The sequence below is a fragment of the Nerophis ophidion genome, linkage group LG21, assembly GCF_033978795.1.
Source record: "Nerophis ophidion isolate RoL-2023_Sa linkage group LG21, RoL_Noph_v1.0, whole genome shotgun sequence".
In the NCBI taxonomy this organism is placed as follows: domain Eukaryota; kingdom Metazoa; phylum Chordata; class Actinopteri; order Syngnathiformes; family Syngnathidae; genus Nerophis; species Nerophis ophidion.
Genome location: NC_084631.1, coordinates 3,849,239 through 3,871,816, shown reverse-complemented (window position 1 = coordinate 3,871,816; position 22,578 = coordinate 3,849,239). Strand labels below are relative to the sequence as shown.

The 22,578-nt window shown below is 39.8% G+C and overlaps 1 protein-coding gene and 1 long non-coding RNA gene across 6 annotated transcripts in view; one reads left to right on the top strand and one right to left on the bottom strand.

Moving 5' to 3' along the window:
• Window positions 1–22,578, bottom strand: part of taf2 (TAF2 RNA polymerase II, TATA box binding protein (TBP)-associated factor) — a 101,546-nt gene that overhangs the window by 11,525 nt on the left and 67,443 nt on the right. For all 5 annotated transcript variants that reach the window (XM_061881620.1, XM_061881622.1, XM_061881624.1 and 2 more), the window contains 4 exons: window positions 17,345–17,484; window positions 14,009–14,078; window positions 9,123–9,232; window positions 57–274 (listed from right to left, as the gene is read on the bottom strand). In XM_061881620.1, coding sequence (XP_061737604.1) covers window positions 57–274; window positions 9,123–9,232; window positions 14,009–14,078; window positions 17,345–17,484 — 538 coding nt within the window. The remainder of the gene's footprint in view (window positions 1–56; window positions 275–9,122; window positions 9,233–14,008; window positions 14,079–17,344; window positions 17,485–22,578) is intronic.
• Window positions 13,003–15,030, top strand: LOC133539596 (uncharacterized). The gene is made up of 2 exons (XR_009803442.1): window positions 13,003–13,107; window positions 14,721–15,030. It is a non-coding gene; the product is annotated as an uncharacterized LOC133539596 (long non-coding RNA).

The window sequence follows — 22,578 nt, the reverse complement described above, 5'->3', positions numbered from 1 at the left end:
TTTCCAAATAAAAATCAATAAGAGAACCAAATTGTTAACCGGAACCGGGTACTTACAGGTGGGTAACTGATGCCAACACCATGGATCCCGATGCTAGCAGCTGTGTCCACAATGAGTTCAGGCTTGATGGTGGGGTTGAGAACAGCTTTTTTCTCTTTCAGGTTGAGCACCAGGCCAAGTTCAGGCAGGGGCAGGCAGGAAGGCCGCGTCAAACCGAACAACACGTAGTAGAGGTTCACCGCATCGCAGCGCAGACGCCAGTCATGTGCTGTACCTGTGGGACAGAAAAACACGAGAATACATAGAAAGTGCATTCACCAACGAAAACACAGAATGTAGTTTTTCTAATTAAGTTCCAATGCTGGGATTTTTTAGTTTAAAACACTGTGTTGGAAAACATTTATATGCCATTGTTTAACATGATTTACCATTGTATGTTTTACAAAAGTACTGTTCCTGCTGTGGTTTATTCATCCTGAGTATTGCAACTTTGCTTTTGTTATTTGCTCAGTCTCATTCCAAAAGTCTATGTTGCTGAGAAAAACACAATCTGGTCACGTCGCTGTGAACTGTATCTCTTCCTCCTTCTCTCGACTCCCTAAGCCAGGGGTAGGGAACCTATGGCTCTAGAGCCAGATGTGGCTCTTTTGATGACTGCATCTGGCTCTCAGATACATCTTAGCTGACATTGCTTAACACCAGACCTGCGGCCCGTTATGCTTTTCAATCAGGCACGCCGGACATTCCCAAATAATTTTTTTAGATCTTCAATATGGAAATTATAGCTGCCATTATGGTGTGCAGTGATGTTTTCAAATTACTGCGAGTCTTGAACTATACAAAGTATTTCAATGGTTGAAATTTGCTCTTTTGCATGATACACTAGTTACTATGGTAATCTAATTAGTTACTATGCTAATCTAATTTGTTACTGTGGTAATCTAATTCACGGCAGCTCAGACGAGGCACCAAGCAGTGTGGGTGGGGAGCGTTTCCACTCAGTGTTTCCAAAGCAGTCAAGCTTGGGCCCCGGTCTCCGGAAGGGTCTCAGTCATAAAAATGTTAGAAATAAGTCATAATTTTTTTTTTTTTTTTAATTTAACGCTTGAATCTCGAGATCAACTTCAGGTCTGTCAGTCGTTATAATATATTTTTTAAATTTTGTGTTTTATGTTTATTTATGGCCTTTATGTCAAAACCCTTATTTATATGTCAAACACACAAACTATGCAACATTTCAAAGTGGAATATTTGACGTGAAGTAATTGGAAGACTAAATAGGTCAATAATTCATAACAATAAAAAAAGAATAAGTGTTGAAAATAAGCCAAATATATGAGTGTGAGTTTTCCTTGCCCTTATGTGGGTTCTTACGAGGATGTCGTAGTCGTAGTGGTTTGTACAGTCCTTTGAGACATTTGTGATTTGGGGCTATATAAATAAACATTGATTGAATGATTGATTAATATATTTATATTTTTTTACTTTTAACGCTTAAGTCTATAGATCTCTTGATTATAAGATTTTATCATTTTTTTCATACTTTTTTGTTTGTTTGATGCCCTTTTTGTGAAAGAAAACTTTGTTTCGCACAAAATATGCAATTATCCCCCCAAAATATTTGAAAGTGAAATTGTTCCAGTGAAGTAATTGGAGCAGGGGTCGGGAACCTTTTTGGCTGAGAGAGCCATGAAAGCCAAATATTTCAAAATGTATTTCCGTGAGAGCCATATCATATTATTTAACAGTGAATACAACTAAATGTGTGCATTTTTAAGTAAGACCAACATTTTTAGAGTATAATAAGTCTCTTATTATTTTTATTAACTTTCTTATTCTGAAGCTAACCAATAATAAATCAAATGTCATGTCTGTTGATCATGTTTTTGTTTGGCCATGTGCTGTTTGTGTTTTGGACTCTTTAAGTTCCTGTTTTTTCCACTCCCTTGTCTTGTTTCCTTGGTTACTCATCTTGTCCACCTGTCTCTGGTGGACAAAATGCCCGCTCACCTACTTCCCGAGCACTAGTCAGAGGCAGTATTTAAGCTCGTCTTTGCCAGTCAGTCGCCCTGGCGTCAATGTGATCTTTTCTTGCTCTGTGCTGACTTGTTTCATGCCTTGCCATTGTTTTGTGCTTCATGCCATGCCAAGTAAGTTTTGTTTGATTTATGTTTATAGTCTGTTTATGCGTTAGTTTTGTTCCTGAGCCCAAGTTGTGCCTCCGCTGTGACCGATTTTTGTTTGTATATTTTTTTTAGTTTAAATTAAATCATGTTTTTACCTAAATGCCATGTCCCGAGTAGTCTGTCTGCCTTCCTGGGAGAACGACCCCGCAGCAAGCTGCGACCCCCCCCATTATGACATAAAATACTTCTTACCATTAATGCTACACGGTCTAGCTCCATCCTATCTTGCCGATTGTATTGTACCATATGTCCCGGCAAGAAATCTGCGTTCAAAGGACTCCGGCTTATTAGTGATTCCCAAAGCCCAAAAAAAGTCTGCGGGCTATAGAGCGTTTTCCGTTCGGGCTCCAATACTCTGGAATGCCCTCCCGGTAACAGTTCGAGATGCTACCTCAGTAGAAGCATTTAAGTCTCACCTTAAAACTCATTTGTATACTCTAGCCTTTAAATAGACTCCCCTTTTAGACCAGTTGATCTGCCGTTTCTTTTCTTTTTCTCCTATGTCCCACTCTCCCTTGTGGAGGGGGTCCGGTCCGATCCGGTGGCCATGTACTGCTTGCCTGTGTATCGGCTGGGGACATCTCTGCGCTGCTGATCCGCCTCCGCTTGGGATGGTTTCCTGCTGGCTCCGCTGTGAACGGGACTCTCGCTGCTGTGTTGGATCCGCTTTGGACTGGACTCTCGCGACTGTGATGGAGCCATTATGGATTGAACTTTCACAGTATCATGTTAGACCCGCTCGACATCCATTGCTTTCCTCCTCTCCAAGGTTCTCATAGTCATCATTGTCACCGACGTCCCACTGGGTGTGAGTTTTCCTTGCCCTTATGTGGGCCTACCGAGGATGTGGTAGTGGTTTGTGCAGCCCTTTGAGACACTAGTGATTTAGGGCTATATAAGTAAACATTGATTGATTGATTGACTTTCATATTTCGCTGTGTTTGTTGCATTGTTTGATTGTAAAATATGTCGATGGAGAGGTGGTGTGACGTTCATATGTTGTCAATTTTCAGTGTTTTATTGTTCATAGTTTATATTGTAAATCCCAAATGCTTTATTTTCATGTACATTCTGGGTGTCTCGTTCAGTAAAAAAAAATGTAAAATACCATTCTGTTTTTTAAGACAGTCTCTCATAACTTTTTTAGCATTCAATCAGACATTATTGGGAGTTTTTGTATTAGTGTTTCTAAAAATCAGATAAACCGGCCCTCAGACACATTTTTTTCTCTAATTCCGCTGGTAATCAGTATTAAAAATAACGTTAAAAATATAAAACATTTTCATGCATTTAATCCATCCATCCGTTTTCTACCACACCTGTTCAAGAAGTTTCATCAATGGTATGAAGTATTTTATTTATTATTGGTTAGCTTCAGAATAAAAATGTTCTAAAACAAAAATAAGACTTATTATGCTCTAAAAACGTTGGTCTAACTTAAAAATGCATAAAAAAAATTTTTTTTCAGTGTTAAAAAATATTATATGGCTCTCACGGTAATACACTTTAAAATATTTGGCTTTAATGGCTCTCTCAGCCAAAAAGGTTCCCGACCCCTGCCCTAAGCAGACAGGTGCCTTCCACCAAGGTCTCTTTTCTTTTAGCTGAAACCCGCTCCCCCCCCCTCCGAACTGAGCTTACTCGACCTCTCCTGGACTGTGTTCGGTGTATAAAGCTGAACATAACTCTTCCACTGCGCCTTTTTCCTTTGAAACTTGCTACAAATATTAACTGTGCCTTTTTGAGATGTGCAAGCTTCTTAAATAAATCTAAGAAGGACAATTTTGTTTTGACTAATGCAGGGGTGTCCAAACTTTTTCCACTGAGGGCCGCAGACTGAAAAATCAAAGTATGCGGGGGCCATTTTGATATTTTTCTTTTTAAAATCAAGAAAATAGTTGTCGTTTTTTTTACCTTTATGGCTTTCCTCAAGTTTGGGCCCCGGTCTCCGGAAAGGTCTCAGTCATAAAAATGTTAGAAATAAGTCATGAATTATTATTTTTTTTAATTTAACGCTTGAATCTCGAGATCAACTTCAGGTCTGTGTGTTGTTATAATATTTTTTTAAATTTTGTGTTTTATGTTTGCCGATTGTATTGTACCATATGTCCCGGCAAGAAATCTGCGTTCAAAAGACTCCGGCTTATTAGTGATTCCTAGAGCCCAAAAAAAGTCTGCGGGCTATAGAGCGTTTTCCGTTCGGGCTCCAGTACTCTGGAATGCCCTCCCGGTAACAGTTCGAGATGCCACCTCAGTAGAAGCATTTAAGTCTCACCTTAAAACTCATCTGTATACTATAGCCTTTAAATAGACCTTTTTAGACCAGTTGATCTGCCGCTTCTTTTCTTTCTCCTATGTCCCCCCCCTCCCTTGTGGAGGGGGTCCGGTCCGATGACCATGGATGAAGTACTGGCTGTCCAGAGTCGAGACCCAGGATGGACCGCTCGCCTCTATCGGTTGGGGACATCTCTACGCTGCTGATCCGCCTCCGCTTGAGATGGTTTCCTGTGGACGGGACTCTCGCTGCTGTCTTGGATCCGCTTTGAACTGAACTCTCGCGGCTGTGTTGGAGCCACTATGGATTGAACTTTCACAGTATCATGTTAGACCCGCTCCACATCCATTGCTTTCGGTCCCCTAGAGGGGGGGGTCGCCCACTTCTGAGGTCCCCTCCAAGGTTTCTCATCGTCAGCATTGTCACTGGCGTCCCACTGGATGTGAATTCTCCCTGCCCACTGGGTGTGAGTTTTCCTTGCCCTTTTGTGGGTTCTTCCGAGGATGTCGTAGTCGTAATGATTTGTGCAGTCCTTTGAGACATTTGTGATTTGGGGCTATATAAATAAACATTGATTGATTGATTGATTGATGTTTATGGCCTTTATGTCAAAACCCTTATTTATATGTCTAACACACAAACTATGCAACATTTCAAAGTGGAATATATGACGTGAAGTAATTGGAAGCCTAAATAGGTCAATAATTCATAACAATAAAAAAAGAATAAGTGTTGAAAATAAGCCAAATATATGAGTGTGAGTTTTCCTTGCCCTTATGTGGGTTTTTCCGAGGATGTCGTAGTCGTAGTGGTTTGTACAGCCCTTTGAGACATTTGTGATTTAGGGCTATATAAATAAACATTGATCGAATGATTGATTGATATATCTATATTTTTTTTAACTTTTAACGCTTAAGTCTATAGAGCTCTTGATTATAAGATTTTATCATTTTTTTCATACTTTTTTGTTTGTTTGATCCCCTTTTTGTGAAAGAAAACTTTGTTTTGCACAAAATTTGCAATATTATCCCCCCAAAATATTTGAAAGTGAAATTGTTCCAGTGAAGTAATTGGAGCAGGGCTCGGGAACCTTTTTGGCTGAGAGAGCCATGAAAGCCAAATATTTCAAAATGTATTTCTGTGAGAGCCATATCATATTTTTTAACAGTGAATACAACTAAATGTGTGCATTTTTAAGTAAGACCAACATTTTTAGAGTATAATAAATCTCTTATTCTTTTTATTAACATTGTTATTCTGAAGCTAACCAATAATAAATCAAATGTCATGTCTGTTGATCATGTTTTTGTTTGGCCATGTGCTGTTTGTCCTTTGGACTCTTTAAGTTCCTGTTTTTTCCACTCCCTTGTCTTGTTTCCTTGGTTACTCATTTTGTCCACCTGTCTCTGGTGGACAAAATGCCTGCTCACCTGCTTCCCGAGCACTAGTCAGAGGCAGTATTTAAGCTCGTCTTTGCCAGTCAGTCGCCCTGTGCTGACTTGTTTCATGCCTTGCCATAGTTTTGTGCTTCATGCCATGCCAAGTAAGTTTTATTTGATTTATGTTTATAGTCTGTTTATGCGTTAGCTTTGTTCCTGAGCCCAAGTTGTGCCTCCACTGTGACCGATTTTTGTTTGTATATTTTTTTTAGTTTAAATTAAATCATGTTTTTACCTAAATGCCATGTCCCGAGTAGTCTGTCTGCCTTCCTGGGAGAACGACCCTGCAGCAAGCTGTGACCCCCCCCATTATGACATAAAATACTTCTTACCATTAATCCTACACGGTCTAGCTCCATCCTATCTTGCCGATTGTATTGTACCATATGTCCCGGCAAGAAATCTGCATTCAAAGGACTCCGGCTTATTAGTGATTCCCAAAGCCCAAAAAAAGTCTGCGGGCTATAGAGCGTTTTCATTTCGGGCTCCAGTACTCTGGAATGCCCTCCCGGTAACAGTTCGAGATGCCACCTCAGTAGAAGCATTTAAGTCTCACCTTAAAACTCATTTGTATACTCTAGCCTTTAAATAGACTCCCTTTTTAGACCAGTTGATCTGCCGTTTCTTTTCTTTTTCTTATATGTCCCACTCTCCGTTGTGGAGGGGGTCCGGTCCGATCCGGTGGCCATGTACTGCTTGCCTGTGTATCGGCTGGGGACATCTCTGCGCTGCTGATCCGCCTCCGCTTGGGATGGTTTCCTGCTGGCTCCGCTGTGAACGGGACTCTCGCTGCTGTGTTGGATCCGCTTTGGACTGGACTCTCGCGACTGTGTTGGATCCATTATGGATTGAACTTTCACAGTATCATGTTAGACCCGCTCGACATCCATTGCTTTCCTCCTCTCTAAGGTTCTCATAGTCATCATTGTCACCGACGTCCCACTGGGTGTGAGTTTTCCTTGCCCTTATGTGGGCCTACCGAGGATGTGGTAGTGGTTTGTGCAGCCCTTTGAGACACTAGTGATTTAGGGCTATATAAGTAAACATTGATTGATTGATTGAATGCGACTTCTTGAACAGGTGCGGTAAAAAACGGATGGATAGATTTAAATGAATGAGAATGTTTTATATTTTGCACGTTATTTTTAGCACTGTGATTCCCAGTGAAATTATTCATAATTATCATGTTAAGCAATGTCAGCTAAGATGTATCCGAGAGCCAGATGCAGTCATCAAAAGAGCCACATCCGGCTCTAGAGCCATAGGTTCCCTACCCCTGAATTGGAGCCTTCAGCAGGTCAATAACAATCCGCGTGGCAGCTTTGTGTTATTAGTGTCAACATTGCAACTTTTTCTTGTTACATTTCACTGTTTACTCTTCTATTATACTCTTTTATGTTTTAAATTTTTATTATAGTATTTATTAGAATGGGTTGGGGGCCATTAACAAATTAACTGGGGGCCACAAATGGCCCTCGGGCCGCACTTTGGACACGCCTGGACTACTGTATTAGAAAACATTTCTAATAAAACTCCTAAAAAAAGTCATTGCTGCATGTAAAATAAAGTTGTCATTGAAACATTCTGAGTAAAACAAACTCTTTGTGCTCTTTTAAGTTAAGTTAAAATTACCGTATTTCCTTGAATTGCCGCAGGGTATATAGTATGCGCCTGCCTTGAATTACTGCCGGGTCAAACTCGCTTCCCAAAATAATTAGCGCATGCTCAGTATTACCGCCTGGTCAAACTTGTGATGTCACGAGTGACACTTCCCCTGTCATCATTTTCAAAATGGAGGAGGCTGATTTCAATACCGGTAATTTGAAATCGCATAAAGGGAAGAAGATTAAGAGCTATTCAGTAGGATTTAAGGTCCAAGCTTACATCACACTCAAATTTTTACTGCATACCTTTGGTAAGTGCCGGAGTGAGAAGAGGTTTTCAAATAATTAGCACATGCTTACTTTTACCACATGCCTTTGTAAGTGCAGGAGTGAGAAGAGGTATTAAAATTAATTACCGCCCCGGTGGCAGTTTCAAGGAAATACGGTAAACATATTTTGACGTACGATCAGTGTCAGAGCTTGGTCCGCATTGCCGGCAGTAAGTCGGACACATTTCCAGTGAGGGTTGGACTCCGCCAAGGCTGTCCTTTGTCACCGATTCTGTTCATAACTTTTATGGACAGAATTTCTAGGCGCAGTCAAGGCGTTGAGGGGTTCCGGTTTGGTGACCGCAGGATTAAGTCTCTGCTTTTTGCAGATGATGTGGTCCTGATGGCTTCATCTGGCCGGGATCTTCAGCTCTCACTGGATCGGTTTGCAGCCGAGTGTGAAGCGACCGGAATGAGAATCAGCACCTCCAAGTCCGAGTCCATGGTTCTCGCCCGTAAAAGGGTGGAGTGCCATCTCCGGGTTGGGGAGGAGACCCTGCCCCAAGTGGAGGAGTTCAAGTACCTAGGAGTCTTGTTCACGAGTGGGGGAAGAGTGGATGGTGAGATCGACAGGCGGATCGGTGCGGCGTCTTCAGTAATGCGGACGTTGTACCGATCCGTTGTGGTGAAGAAGGAGCTGAGCCGGAAGGCAAAGCTCTCAATTTACCGGTCGATCTACGTTCCCATCCTCACCTATGGTCATGAGCTCTGGGTCATGACCGAAAGGATAAGATCACGGGTACAAGCGGCCCAAATGAGTTTCCTCTGGTCTCTCCCTTAGAGATAGGGTGAGAAGCTCTGCCATCCGGGAGGAACTCAAAGTAAAGCCGCTGCTCCTTCACATGGAGAGGAGCCAGATGAGGTGGTTCGGGCATCTGGTCAGGATGCCACCCGAACGCCTCCCTAGGGAGGTGTTTAGGGCACGTCCAACCGGTAGGAGGCCACGGGGAAGACCCAGGACACGTTGGGAAGACTATGTCTCCCGGCTGGCCTGGGAACGCCTCGGGATCCCCCGGGAAGAGCTAGACGAAGTGGCTGGGGAGAGGGAAGTCTGGGTTTCCCTGCTTAGGCTGCTGCCCCCGCGACCCGACCTCGGATAAGCGGAAGAAGATGGATGGATGGATGGACGGATATTTTGAGCATTTTTAAAGAAAATGATAACCTCATAGAACATCATGCAAATGACACAATGACGTCAGGGTGACCATATCCCCACAGCCAGAGGTATCCTGGCAATCTAGGGCAAGCCCTGCACACATCATGAGTGGTGCGTGGTGTGTATTACTCACCCGAGTTCATAAGCTTCCACAGTTGGTCCACCAGAGCTTCATCACACAAAGTGGATTCTGTTTTCTTGGTGAAAGGTGGGTTCTTACAAAGCATGGCCAGGATCTTATGTCTGAGAGAAGAACATGTTGAAAATGTACATGAGGCATCCTTCCTTATACATCCAAACCTTCAAAGAAACAAAGACTTCCTGCTCGCCGCTCTGTAAGGATGTGTATTTCTTTCTGAAGTAAAACTCTTGATGAAGGAATGAAGGAGTTGTGCACAGCAGCTTGGCTTTTACTCCATTTAGACAAATATTCTGTACTTTAATACACGTAGTACTACGGTATATACCATAGGTACTACAGTAAAAGGTTTCTTATTGTCATCCCATTGGTTTGAGTTTTTTCTTGCCCTGATGTGGGATCTGAGCCGAGGATGTCGTTGTGGCTTCTTGTGCAGCCCTTTGAGACACTCGTGATTTAGAGCTATATAAGTAAATATTGATGATTGATTGAGTAAATACAATACTAAAACGTACTGTACTAAGGTATGATAAAAAGAGTTGGGAATTTCTGGATACCTCATGATTCAATTATAAATCCATAAACCACGCATATTTATTATATTGTATATTATTAATATTAGTCTGTATATTAGTATTGTGTAATCGATATATTATATCATTAATACTATGTACAAAACCCAAAACCAATGAAGTTGGCACGTTTAATTTGTAAATGAAAACAAAATACAAATACAAAATACATCATATACACACACACTGTGTGTGTGTGTATATGATGGACATATGTGTATTTTGGGTATATGCATTTGTGTATGTATGTGATTATGTGTGTATGTGTATGTATTTATGTATGTATGTATGTATGTGATTATGTGTGTATGTGTATGTATGTATGTATGTGTATATATATATACGTATATGTATGTGTATATATATATATATATATATATGTATATGTATGTATATATATATATATATGTATATGTATGTATATATATGTGTATACATATGTATATATATATATATATATATATTGTATATATGTGTGTGTATATATGTAAGTGTGTGAATTTAAATGTATTATATATAGATAATATATAGCATCTACGCAGCAACCACTGAATTGAATTATATTACATATATTATTGTATTATATATTGTGTATATATATATTGTATATGTATAGGGGTGGGACCTAATAAGTTTACTTCTTCCCACTCCCTTTTGAGCCAATCTTGACATCTACAAAAGATTAGTCACATGTAATGTTTTCAATGTAGGTGTAAAAATAATTTATTTATGTATTTCTTTTGTATTTTAGGTCATTCTCTTGTTTTGTTTGCATGGCTCAAAATAAACCATTCATTCATTCAAATCCTTTTCAACTTATATTCAATTGAATAGACTGCAAAGACAAGATATTTAATGTTCCATCTGAGAAGCTCACTTTTTTTTGCAAACATTCATGAACTTAGAATTGAATGGCAGCAAAACATTGCAAAAAAGTTGTTATAGGGGCATTTTTAACACTGTGTTACATAGCCTTTCCTTTTAACAACACTCAGTAAACATTTGGGAACTGAGGAGACCATTTTTTTAAGCTTTTCAGGTGGAATTCTTTCCCGTGTCTGCTTGATGTACAGCTTAAGTTGTTCAACAGTGCGGTGTCTCTGATGTGGTATTTTAGGCTTCATAATACGCCACACATTTTAATGGGAGACAGGTCTGGACTACAGGCGGGCCAGTCGAGTACCCTCACTCTTTTACTATAAAGCCACGCTGTTGTAACACGTGCCTTGGCATTGTCTTGCTGAAATAAGCAGGGGCGTTCATGATAACGTTGCTTGGATGACAACATATGTTGCTGCAAAACCTGTATGTACCTTTCAGCATTAATGGTGCCTTCACAAATGTGTAAGTTACCCATGCCTTGGGCACTAATACACCCCCATACCATCACACATGCTGGCTTTTCAATTTTGCTCCTATAACAGTACGGATGTTTTTTTCCTCTTTGGTCCGGAGGACACGACGTCCATAGTTTCCAAAAACCATGTGAAATGTGGACTTGTCAGACCACAGAACATTTTTCCACTTTGCATCAGTCCATCTTAGATGAGCTCGGGGCCAGCGAAGCCGGCGGCGTTCTTGGGTGTTGTTGATAAATGGGTTTTGCTCTGCATAGTTGAGTTTTAACTTGCACTTACAGATGTAGCGACAAACTGTAGTAACTGACAGTGGTTTTCTGCAGTGTTCCTGGGATGCTCAGAAATTTGTGAGTCTCCCGGAAAATTTGGGAGAGTTGGCAAATGTTATGTTGTCAAGCGGCATTCACATAAAACTCGTGGGCCGCACTAACACTAAATTTTCATAATAAAGTGCGGGCCGCGTGTCTGAGACCCCTGGTTTATACATAGCACAAAGCAAAAAAAAAAAAAAAAAACTTTGTACGCAGTGTTATTTCATTTTAAATTTCAAAATTTCAATTGTAAAATTGTGGAATTCTCTTTACAACGAGATAAAAAACTATAAAAAATATATTCCAATTGAAAAAAATATATAAAGATAGAATAATAAGATCATATGGACAGCAATAAGTGTTTACATTTTGTTTTTTATTCATTAATTTACTTATTTTTTGTCTGGTTTTGTATTTTCTCTGTATCATTCCATGAGGTGTATATTATATTATTACTACTATTTTCTTGGTTTGGTGTATACTTTATGAAGTTTTGCACTTGTGTTTTTCTTGTGTTTTTTGTTTTTGATTGTTTCATTACATTTGGATATATGTGTCTGCTTAAATGATATTCATGAAGTAACATAATGTATTATGTCAAAGGGGGCAGGAAATTATAAGATTTTCTTCATCCTGCTCCTTCTCAGGAGTTGTGTGAATTTAAATTGTATAATTGTGATATAATTATTTATCGTTCTAAATGCACATCAATGATTGAATGAGATAAATAAAAATGAAATGAAAAAAAAAAAAAAATGACAAAGTGTTTTGTGGCTCCCATAGTTTTCTTTATATTGTGAAACAGGTCAAAATGGCTCTGAGTGTTAAAGGTTGCCGACACCTGACCTATGGGATGTTCCAAAAAAAGTGTTTGATGAGCATTTCTCAACTTTCTCAGTCATTTTTGCCACTTGTGCCAGCTTTTTTGAAACACGCGGCAGGCATAAAATTCCAAATCAGCTAATATTTGCAAAAAAAAGTTATCAAGTTTGAACGTTGAGTATCTTCTCTCTGCAGTCTATTCAATTGAATACAAGTTTAAAAGGATTAGCAAATCATTGTATTCTGTTTTTATTTACCATTAGGGACGGTGTGGCGCAGTGGAAGAGTGGCCGTGCGCAACCCAAGGGTCCTTGGTTCAATTCCCACCTAGTACCAACCTCGTCATGTCCGTTGTGTCCTGAGCAAGACACTTCACCCTTGCTCCTGATGGGTGCTGGTTGGCGCCTTGCATGGCAGCTCCCTCCATCAGTGTGTGAATGGGTAAATGTGGAAATAGTGTCAAAGCGCTTTGAGTACCTTGAAGGTAGAAAAGCGCTATACAAGTACAACCCATTTATTTACACAACGTGCCAACTTCACTGGCTTTGGGTTTTGTATATGCACACACGTGTAAACACACACACACATATATACATATATATGTATATATATATGTATATATATTGTGTTGTCCTGAAGTCAACTGTTAATATTATTTACGTAATTACATGATAATATTTTTGTATTACTTGATAATATTTTGTATTAGTAACCGCAATGCTTTAATTTGGAGTTAAAGTTGTTTATATTTATTGTACTTTGTAATCGGTAAACAGCAGTTAGATGATGTCACTTCCGCTAAATTACTTCCTGTTGGTTGACTTCCGGTACTTGTTCGAAAGCTAGAGATACATTTTGTGGTCTTCTGTAGTACTTTCTGTTGCCATCCTACACAAAGCGGCGAAGAAGCAATGCCGTAAGTCGTCTTTAATAAGTTAACACGTTAAAAAAGTGTAATAGTGCCAATATGTTAAATATAATTGTCGAACTAGATACAATGTGTTCAAGTCATTTAGGCAGACGGGAGTCTCCCTCTGCTGGACATTTTCCGACATTACCGTTACATTTTTATACGTCATTGTAAACGAATATGTACAGAGGCAATAAGTGTGTTGTGTCTCTTGTTCTTTTCAGTTTTTCACCATCTTGTCTATGAAGGAATTGTCAAAAGTAAATGGTCAAGCTTACAACGACGTTCTATTTATTGACTCCGGTTTGGCTTGGTGTTGAGTTGGCGTTTTTACACGTCTCACGAGAACACTAAATATATATATATATATACATACATATACATATATGTATATATATGTATATGTGTATCTACATACACACCCACACACACACACATATATATATATTTATACATACATAAATATACATACATACATATATTATACATATATAATATATACATATATATATGTATGTATATAAATAAAATGTGTTAATGACATAATGTAAACAGAGTATGTCAGACGAGCAATAATATGATACTGAAATAATGTTGATAAAGTATATCATACCAGTAATTATTTGTAAATGACATAATAAGAGTACATGATAAGTGTAATAACATATTACTGACTGATATTAAGGTCAATGTACGAGTAATACCATTACACGGACGTAATAATAATAGAGCAGATCATGAGCATATATATATTAATGGAGTACATAAGAGTAATATGTTACCAAAATAATAGGAGAGTACATAACTACATTATGTTACTGACATAAATAGCGTACATAAGAGTAATATTATGTTCCTGACATAATATTATTAGAGTACATTATAAGAGTAATAATAGGTTACCGACCTGACATAATGAGATGGGTCGCTCTGAACCAGACTGACCAGCCACTGTAATTCCACTGAGCTTCTTTCAACTAGAAAAGAAATAGTAAACATGAGTATTAAAATGTATACATTACCGGTTTAACTCAGTCCACAGGTTATTGTGTAAGTTTTAAGTACAGTTTGAGAATTGGAGTTATTGTTGGCAGTCAGGGTACCAATGGGTGTCAAGTATTTGGTGAGTTCGAAGTATAATCCTTTGTTCAGACTTCATCCTCAGACAATGTTCTTGAGTACACAACAACACAATTGTTTAAGGAAATATATTTTGTTGTGACCTCTGATAGAATGTGAGGTTTACTGGTGTGACATGAACCCAAGTTGAAAATCTACTTTTGATACCAACTGTTTACCGTGTCTGACCTCTTGACAAGACATGAACCATCCACCTTGTTCAATTTCTACTATTTTCTGCCTTACTATCATTGTTCTGCAAAGTGGATTTGTTTGAATCTGGAACATCGGTGGACTGATCATCCTGGACTCGAGATGATGATGTTCCTGCTGACTGTTCTTGGCATCATTACGCAGAGGATTGGAATTCTAGACTGCTCCCTTACTTTAATCACAATCGTCTTCACCTTCCCTAGCATGGCATGCTCCACAGCAAATACTATTGATGTTTGTCTTGTATTTCTTACATTTATCAGATAGTAATGCTCTCTTTCTCACAGGTCTCTGGTTATTCCAGTCGTGTGCATGGCCCTCCTGTAACAACCTTGCGTGCGCACACAAACCGGCAAAGATGAGATGTAACAACTTGCACTGAGCCTGGTTTATAAAATCCGCTACACCTCTCTGATACCAAAGTACATGTCAAACTACTTCCAGAACGTAAATGACCACCATAAACACAACACCAGGGGGAGCTCCACAAACTCTGTTAAACCCAGATTCCGATCTAAGAAATGTTTGTTTGATCAGCCGTTTTACTGCCGTGTTGCAGGAAACTATTGAGGTATGTAAATAAACGTTTACACAATCTTTCTGTGGTAATAACTCATTTTACAACATATATATCTAATTTATGGAAAAACATTGTTTCTTCTAAAGTTTAGAGGGTGAAGCTAATATACTGTATCTTTGTGTTCCATAGTCTGGAAAATACGGCATAAATTTTATAGGGGATAGACTTTGATCTGGTGATGAAAAAAACAGTGTTTTTTTCTATGAAACCTCAACTGTTAACAGTAACATCTTTTATGTCAACCATGTAGAAAACACATTGGTTATTTCCAGAGGTGGGTAGAGTAGCCAGAAATTGTACTCAAGTAAGAGTACTGTTACTTTAGAGATTTATTACTCAAGTAAAAGTAAGGAGTAGTCATCCAAATATTTACTTGAGTAACTCAAGTACTGAGTAACTGATGAGTAACCTGATTACGGCAACAAATAATGCACAAAAACATAAAAATTGAAATGAGCAAATTCAGAGCCAGGAATATCTCTTAAGCAACTAAAACAATAATATATATTAAATAATAGTACATTAAAATAAAATAAAAAAATGGCACATTGGGCCACAATAACTTAACAGCACCATAGCCTCAGTAGGCATTCATTGATTTGATTGATTGATTGAAACTTTTATTAGTAGATTGCACAGTACAGTACATATTCCGTACAATTGACCACTAAATGGTAACACCCAAATAAGTTTTTCAACGTAAATCAATTACTTAGTAAATGACCAAGTTGAGGTGATCTACCTCATATATACGTATGGTCACCCAAATATTTACTTGAGTAAAAGTAAAAAGTATGTTGTGAAAAAACTACTCAAGTACTGAGTAACTGATGAGTAACCTGTTCGTTTAATGATGAGGGCAACAAGTAATGCACAAAAACATAAAAATAGCAATAAACAAATTCAGAGCCATGAATATCTCTTGAGCAACTAAAACAATAATATATATTAAATAATATATATTTGGTTTTATACTTTATTGAAAAAAAATTTGAAAATTAATTTTACCTTTGCAACCTCATTATACTGTTGGCTAAGTTCTATATTCGTATATAAAACAGACCTGTTTTTGTGCCTTTAAAAAAGATTTAGAACTCTACATTAAAACACTCCACCTCTAACAACCAAAAAGCTGTGAAAACGATGATGCTGTGTTCCAAATTTAAGTTATTTACTGAGATTGAGTGAGCCTATGGCTTTGCACTTTGTTGATTTTATATATTTTTATTTTTTCATTCTATTTTAGTTACTTTGAATTTACAACCCCCTGGTGCTGTTTTGTATGTTTTTTTATACTGTTTAGTACTGTTTTTGTACCTAGGTTGATTACTATTTTCAACTATTTGTAAATGTTGAAATTTATAAATAAAGGTTTAGCTCGTAAAATGTAATAAAAATAATTAAGTAGAGTTAGAGATTGAAGGGTTTTATGAAAAAAATTATATATGACTTATTGGGAACCTTTTTTAAGAGGGAAATCCTTCTGGGTCCCTAGGACCTAACTTGAGGGAGCCCCAAAAATAAAAAATAAAAAAAAGTATATTGTAGTGTATGAATGTGAGCGTGAATGTTGTCTATCTGTGTTGGCCCTGCGATGAGGTGGCGACTTGTCCAGGGTGTACCCCGCCTTCCGCCCGATTGTAGCTGAGATAGGCGCCAGCGACCCCAAAAGGGAATAAGCGGTAGAAAATGGATGGGTTTATTAAAAAATAAAAAAAAGAGCAGTTAATCATGCCTGGCTCTGTTTGATTGGTGAAACGGAGTCAAACGTCACCAGTGACTGCATTTGATTGGTGAAACGCAGGCATGTGATAGATTCTACTTTGAAGGTCTGTCTGACATCGATAAAAATCAGTAGAGAGTAAAATGTAGATAAATGGAGCGGAGTAAAAGTAGCAAATATACTCAAGTAAAAGTTAAAGTATGTTGCATTAAAACTACTCTTAGAAGTACAATTTATCCCAAAAGTTACCCAAGTAGATGTAACGGAGTAAATGTAGCGCGTTACTACCCACCTCTGGTTATTTATACTTTATTCAAACAAGTGACAAACAAATGATCTCTCTATTGTTAATGTTGTTGTGTAATTGATCTTTTTCACAACTAATCAATGGTGTGTTTTTATTGGTCCTTTAAAAATGTTTTGTTGTCTAAAGACGAAGAAGGGGGTATTACGGAAAAAAGACAAAATAAATAAAAGTTAATGTAGCAATGATTGTCACACACACACTTGGTGTGGTGAAATTTGTCTTCTGCATTTGACCCATCCCCTTGTTCATGATCTCCACCATACTGCTTATGTTAGTTTCATTTTCTGAAAGAAGCTCTTACCTCTTGTGTAGTCCACCAGAGCCTCCAAAGCAGCAACACGGACATCAACAAAGTGCCCATACTCTGCATAGGATCGAAAGAGTGATGCTTCACTTGGAATATGACCATTCTTCTGAAGTTGGCGAATGGCTTTAAGACAGCTGTGAACAAAAAGGCATGAAAAGCTACTGGTCAGAATCAAAACTCAGGGTTTTAGACTTTGTCCTCCAACTAACTATTTACATTAAGACACTTTACCCACCTGCTCCCAGTGCCACCCACACTGGTTTAAATGTCACTTAGATATTGGGTGTCACTATGTAAAGCGCTTTTAGTGTGGGGCATAGCTCGGTTGGTAGAGTGGTCGTGCCAGCAACTTGAGGGTTGCAGGTTCAATTCCCGCTTGTGCCATCCTAGTTACGGCCGTTGTGTCCTTAGGCAAGACACTTTACCCACCTGCTCCCAGTGCCACCCACACTGGTTTAAATGTCACTTAGATATTGGGTTTCACTATGTAAAGCGCTTCGAGTCACTTGAGAAAAGTGCTATATAAATATAATTCACTTCACTTCACACATTACTGAATGTATGCTAAAGCAATGGTCTTCAAATGTTTTTCACCAAGTACCACCTCAGAAAAAACTTGGCTCCTCAGAAAAAATGGCCTCTCCAAGTACCACCATAATTACCAACATTAAAATACAGTATTGTAGTAGGCCTAAGTATTCAGTAAAACATGGCGGAGGTTTTATTTAACCATTATAATTTAAAAATGTTGCCACTGTAACCTTACACACAGTTTGAATGTCCGAAAATACAACACTGTACTTTAATCAAGTGATTCATTGGCGTACTACTAGTGGTACACGTACACAGTTTGAGAATCGCTGTGCTAAACCATTGAACTTCCAGGATTTAGACCAGCACCACCTTTTACGAGCACTCATGCGCGTATTTGACAAACACAAGCTCTGCAGCAATGCTGACAGAACTCATGTCTATTTGACAAACAGGTTTTGCAGCACTCACGCATCTATTTGACATTGCTATCAGCGTTCATATGTCTTTTTGACAAACGCAAGTTGACACTGCGTCAATGCTGGTAGCAGTCATACGTCAATTTGACAACCAACCTCTGCAGCAATACGAGCAGCTTTCATACGTCTATTTGACAAACACAAGCTACAAGCAATGGCAGCACTTATACGTCTACAGCAGGGGTGCCCACGCTTTTTCTGCAGGCGAGCTACTTTTCAATCATTTATATTTATTTATTTATGAAAGAGACATTTTTGTAAACAAGTTAAATGTGTTTAATGATAATACAAGCATGTGTAACACATGTAGATGTCTTTCTTTCACAAAGACAAGAATATAAGTTGGTGTATTACCTGATTCTGATGACTTGCATTGATTGGAATCAGACAGTAATGATGATAACGCCTACATTTTCAAATGGAGGAGAAAAAAAGTTGTCCTTTCTGTGTTACAGCGGCACCAACGCTGTGTAACACCGGCGGGCCAGCTCTAATGCTAAATTGATATTGTCTCAAGGGCCAAATTAAATGACACGGCGGGCCAGATTTGGCCCGCGGGCCAGAGTTTGACACCCATGGTCTATAGTATTTGACAAACAACCTCTGCACCACTCATATGTCTATTCAACAAACAAGCTCCGCAGCAATGCTGGCAGCACTGATACATCTATTGGGCAAACAAGCTCTGCAGCAATACTGGCAGCACTCATACGTCTATTTGACAACTCTGGCGTCAACACACCCGTGGCCACACCCCTCCGACTTTCAAGTACTATTTAATCTCACTAAAACACTAGGAATATTAGGGATTTTCCTGAATTATCCTAGTAAATGTGTCTAATAACATCTGAATCACTCCCACTGCAATCGCCTTTTTTTTTTCCTTTCTCGTCCTTCACTCTAAATTTCCTCCTCCACGAATCTTTAATCCTCGCTAAAATTAATGGGGAAATTGTTGCTTTCTCGGTCCGAATTGCTCTAGCTGCTGGTGGCTATGATTATAAACAATGTGAGGATGTGAGGAGCTCCACAACCCGAGACGTCACGTGCACATCGTCTGCTACTTCCGGTAAAGGCAATGCTTTTTATTAGCGACCAAAAGTTGCGAACTTTATCGTAGATGTTCTCTACTATAATCATTTCAGCAAGAATATGGAAATATCGCGAAATGATCAAGTATGACACATAGAATGGACCTGCTATCCCCGTTTAAATAAGAACATCTCATTTCAGTAGGCCTTTAAGGATCGTAAATATTTCCCATGGCCAAATTAAAACACTTTTTAAAGACTTTCAAGACCATTTTCAGTTTTTCCTGTACCCTTCAAAAGGCGAAAACCAGTGTGAATCAATCCATAGCCTTGTTGTTTGAGCTCACCAAATGCTGTCTGTAGGAAAAATACGGAAAATCTGCTCAAACCTGAGCCTAACATTGACCCAGTAGTTATCATTAATGGTGTTTAATGATAATACAAGCATGTGTAACACACATAGATTCCTTTCTTCTCATGAAGACAAGAATATAAGTTGGTGTATTACCTGATTCTGATGACTTGCATTGATTGGAATTAGACAGTGGTGCTGATAACGTCCGCATTTTCAAATGGAGGAAAAAAAAAATCCACCTTTCTGTCCAATACCACATGAAAGTGGTTGGATTTAGGATCTCATTTGTCCAACTTGCATACTCCTTTTTAAACACTTTGTTATGAGAGTAGCATATGTGTGTGGCCCTTTAATGTCTGGCAGCAGGTGAGTGACGTCAGTGAGTGTGCGGGTGGGCAAGCAAGTGAGTGTGCGGTCGCTGAGGGCGGGGGAGAAATACATTGGCATCAAACTCCGTAGCTTGCTAGCTTTCTGAGACTCTTATTTTGTTAGCACAGGCAGGATGAAACAGGTCTTTTATGGTGAAGACAGGAAGTGTGCAGTCGGTCTTTAGAGTTTTGACAGTAGGTACGGAGTCTCTAGAAATAAAATGTGTTTCTCTGCGTCCGCCCTGTTAGTGATTTTTTTCTTAAATATGAGCTCGCAGCAGCCAGCGTCATCTCACAAGATCCTCGGGTGCCGAGAATGTCAAACAACTGACGAAAGTGAAGTCTTGGTATGATTGATGATTGTTCATTTTTATGTATATTTTTTAATGCCTGGCTTGAGATCGACTGACACACCCTCCGAGATCGACCAGTCGATCGCGATCGACGTAATGCCCACCCCTGCTGTAGACTATTCCATGTCATTGGTGTTTGCAAACATTGTTTACTTGTTTGTTTGTATCATCATCATTCATGTACATATCATTCCTTTCAAGAAACAACAATCATTATTGTTTACTTGTTTGTTTGTATCATAACTCCTGCATACATCATGTTCTTTAAAACCTGATGCACCAATGCACCACTGTCCTCTTGGGGGCGACACACAGCCTTGTATATGGCTCTGGCATGACAACAACCTAATGTAAGGGCTTGTGCAAAGCCAACATATATAGCATGTAGCTTTCATTTTTAAGGAAACATATTTCATTTTTTACCATTTTATAATTAGCCTATTGAGTCAGACTGCGAAGAAATATGATGATTCCGAGCATTTACAGGGACTTCACCCAAAATTCAAGCATTTTTCAAACCTTGAAAACATAACATTAAAATCCAAACATTTTCAACACTGTACTTTAATGAGGTTATTCATGGCGTACCACTAGTGGTACATGTACACAGTTTCAGAATCACTGTGCTAAACCATTGAACTTCCAGGATTTAGACCAGCAACACCTTTTACGAGCACTCATGCACGTATTTGACAAACAAGTTTAGAGGTTGCCCTCTAGTGGGTTCCTCTGATCACCATACAATGGCACGAGAGCCCGGTAGTCAGGATTCAACCACGTTTCATTGAGTCCACAGTCTAGCAATACAACTCAACTTTTCAGCCCAAGTCTCTCTTGCTGCTCTGCTCTCCAGCATGTGTCTCGCTCTAACTCCAACTCCACCAGAGTGACTAGACCCCGGCTGCTGCTGATACGCTTAGCAGGGTATAGGATGATCAATTCCAGCTGGGTAATCCAATCACCTGCCAGCTGAGCTCCGAGGCAGGTCCTTACACACCCCGCTCCGTGGCGGGCCCGCAGACCACGCACCATTCCACAACAAGCTCTGCAGCAATGCTGACAGAACTCATATGTCTATGTGACAAACATGTTTTGCAGCACTCATGCGTCTATTTGACAAAAAAGCTCGGGAGCAACACCAGCAGCGTTCATACGCTCAACAATAAAATCCAAGCATTTTCAAGGTTTTTAAGCACCCGTACGAACCCTGAAGCATGTACAAATACATTCCTGTTGTCATAAGACAAACACATCCATCCATCCATCCATCCATCCATCCATCCATCATCTTCCGCTTATCCGAGGTCGGGTCGCGGGGGCAGCAGCCTAAGCAGGGAAGCCCAGACTTCCCTATCTCCAGCCACTTCGTCCAGCTCTTCCCGGGGGATCCCGAGGCGTTCCCAGGCCAGCCGGGAGACATAGTCTTCCCAATGTGTCCTGGGTCTTCCCGTGGCCTCCTACCAGCTGGACGTGCCCTAAACACCTCCCTCGGGAGGCATTCGGGTGGCATCCTGACCAGATGCCCGAACCACCTCATCTGGCTCCTCTCCATGTGGAGGAGCAGCGGCTTTACTTTGAGTTCCTCCCGGATGGCAGAGCTTCTCACCCTATCTCTAAGGGAGAGACCCGCCACCCGGCGGAGGAAACTCATTTCGGCCGCTTGTACCCGTGATCTTATCCTTTCGGTCATGACCCAAAGCTCATGACCATAGGTGAGGATGGGAACGTAGATCGACCGGTAAATTGAGAGCTTTGCCTTCCGGCTCCGCTCCTTCTTCACCACAACGGATCGGTACAACGTCCGCATTACTGAAGACGACGCACCGATCCGCCTGTCAATCTCACGATCCACTCTTCCCCCACTCGTGAACAAGACTCCTAGGTACTTGAACTCCTCCACTTGGGGCAGGGTCTCCTCCCCAACCCGGAGATGGCACTCCACCCTTTTCCGGGCGAGAACCATGGACTCGGACTTGGAGGTGCTGATTCTCATTCCGGTCGCTTCACACTCGGCTGCGAACCGATCCAGTGAGAGCTGAAGATCCCGGTCAGATGAAGCCATCAGGACCACAAAAAGCAGAGACCTAATCCTGCGGTCACCAAACCGGAAC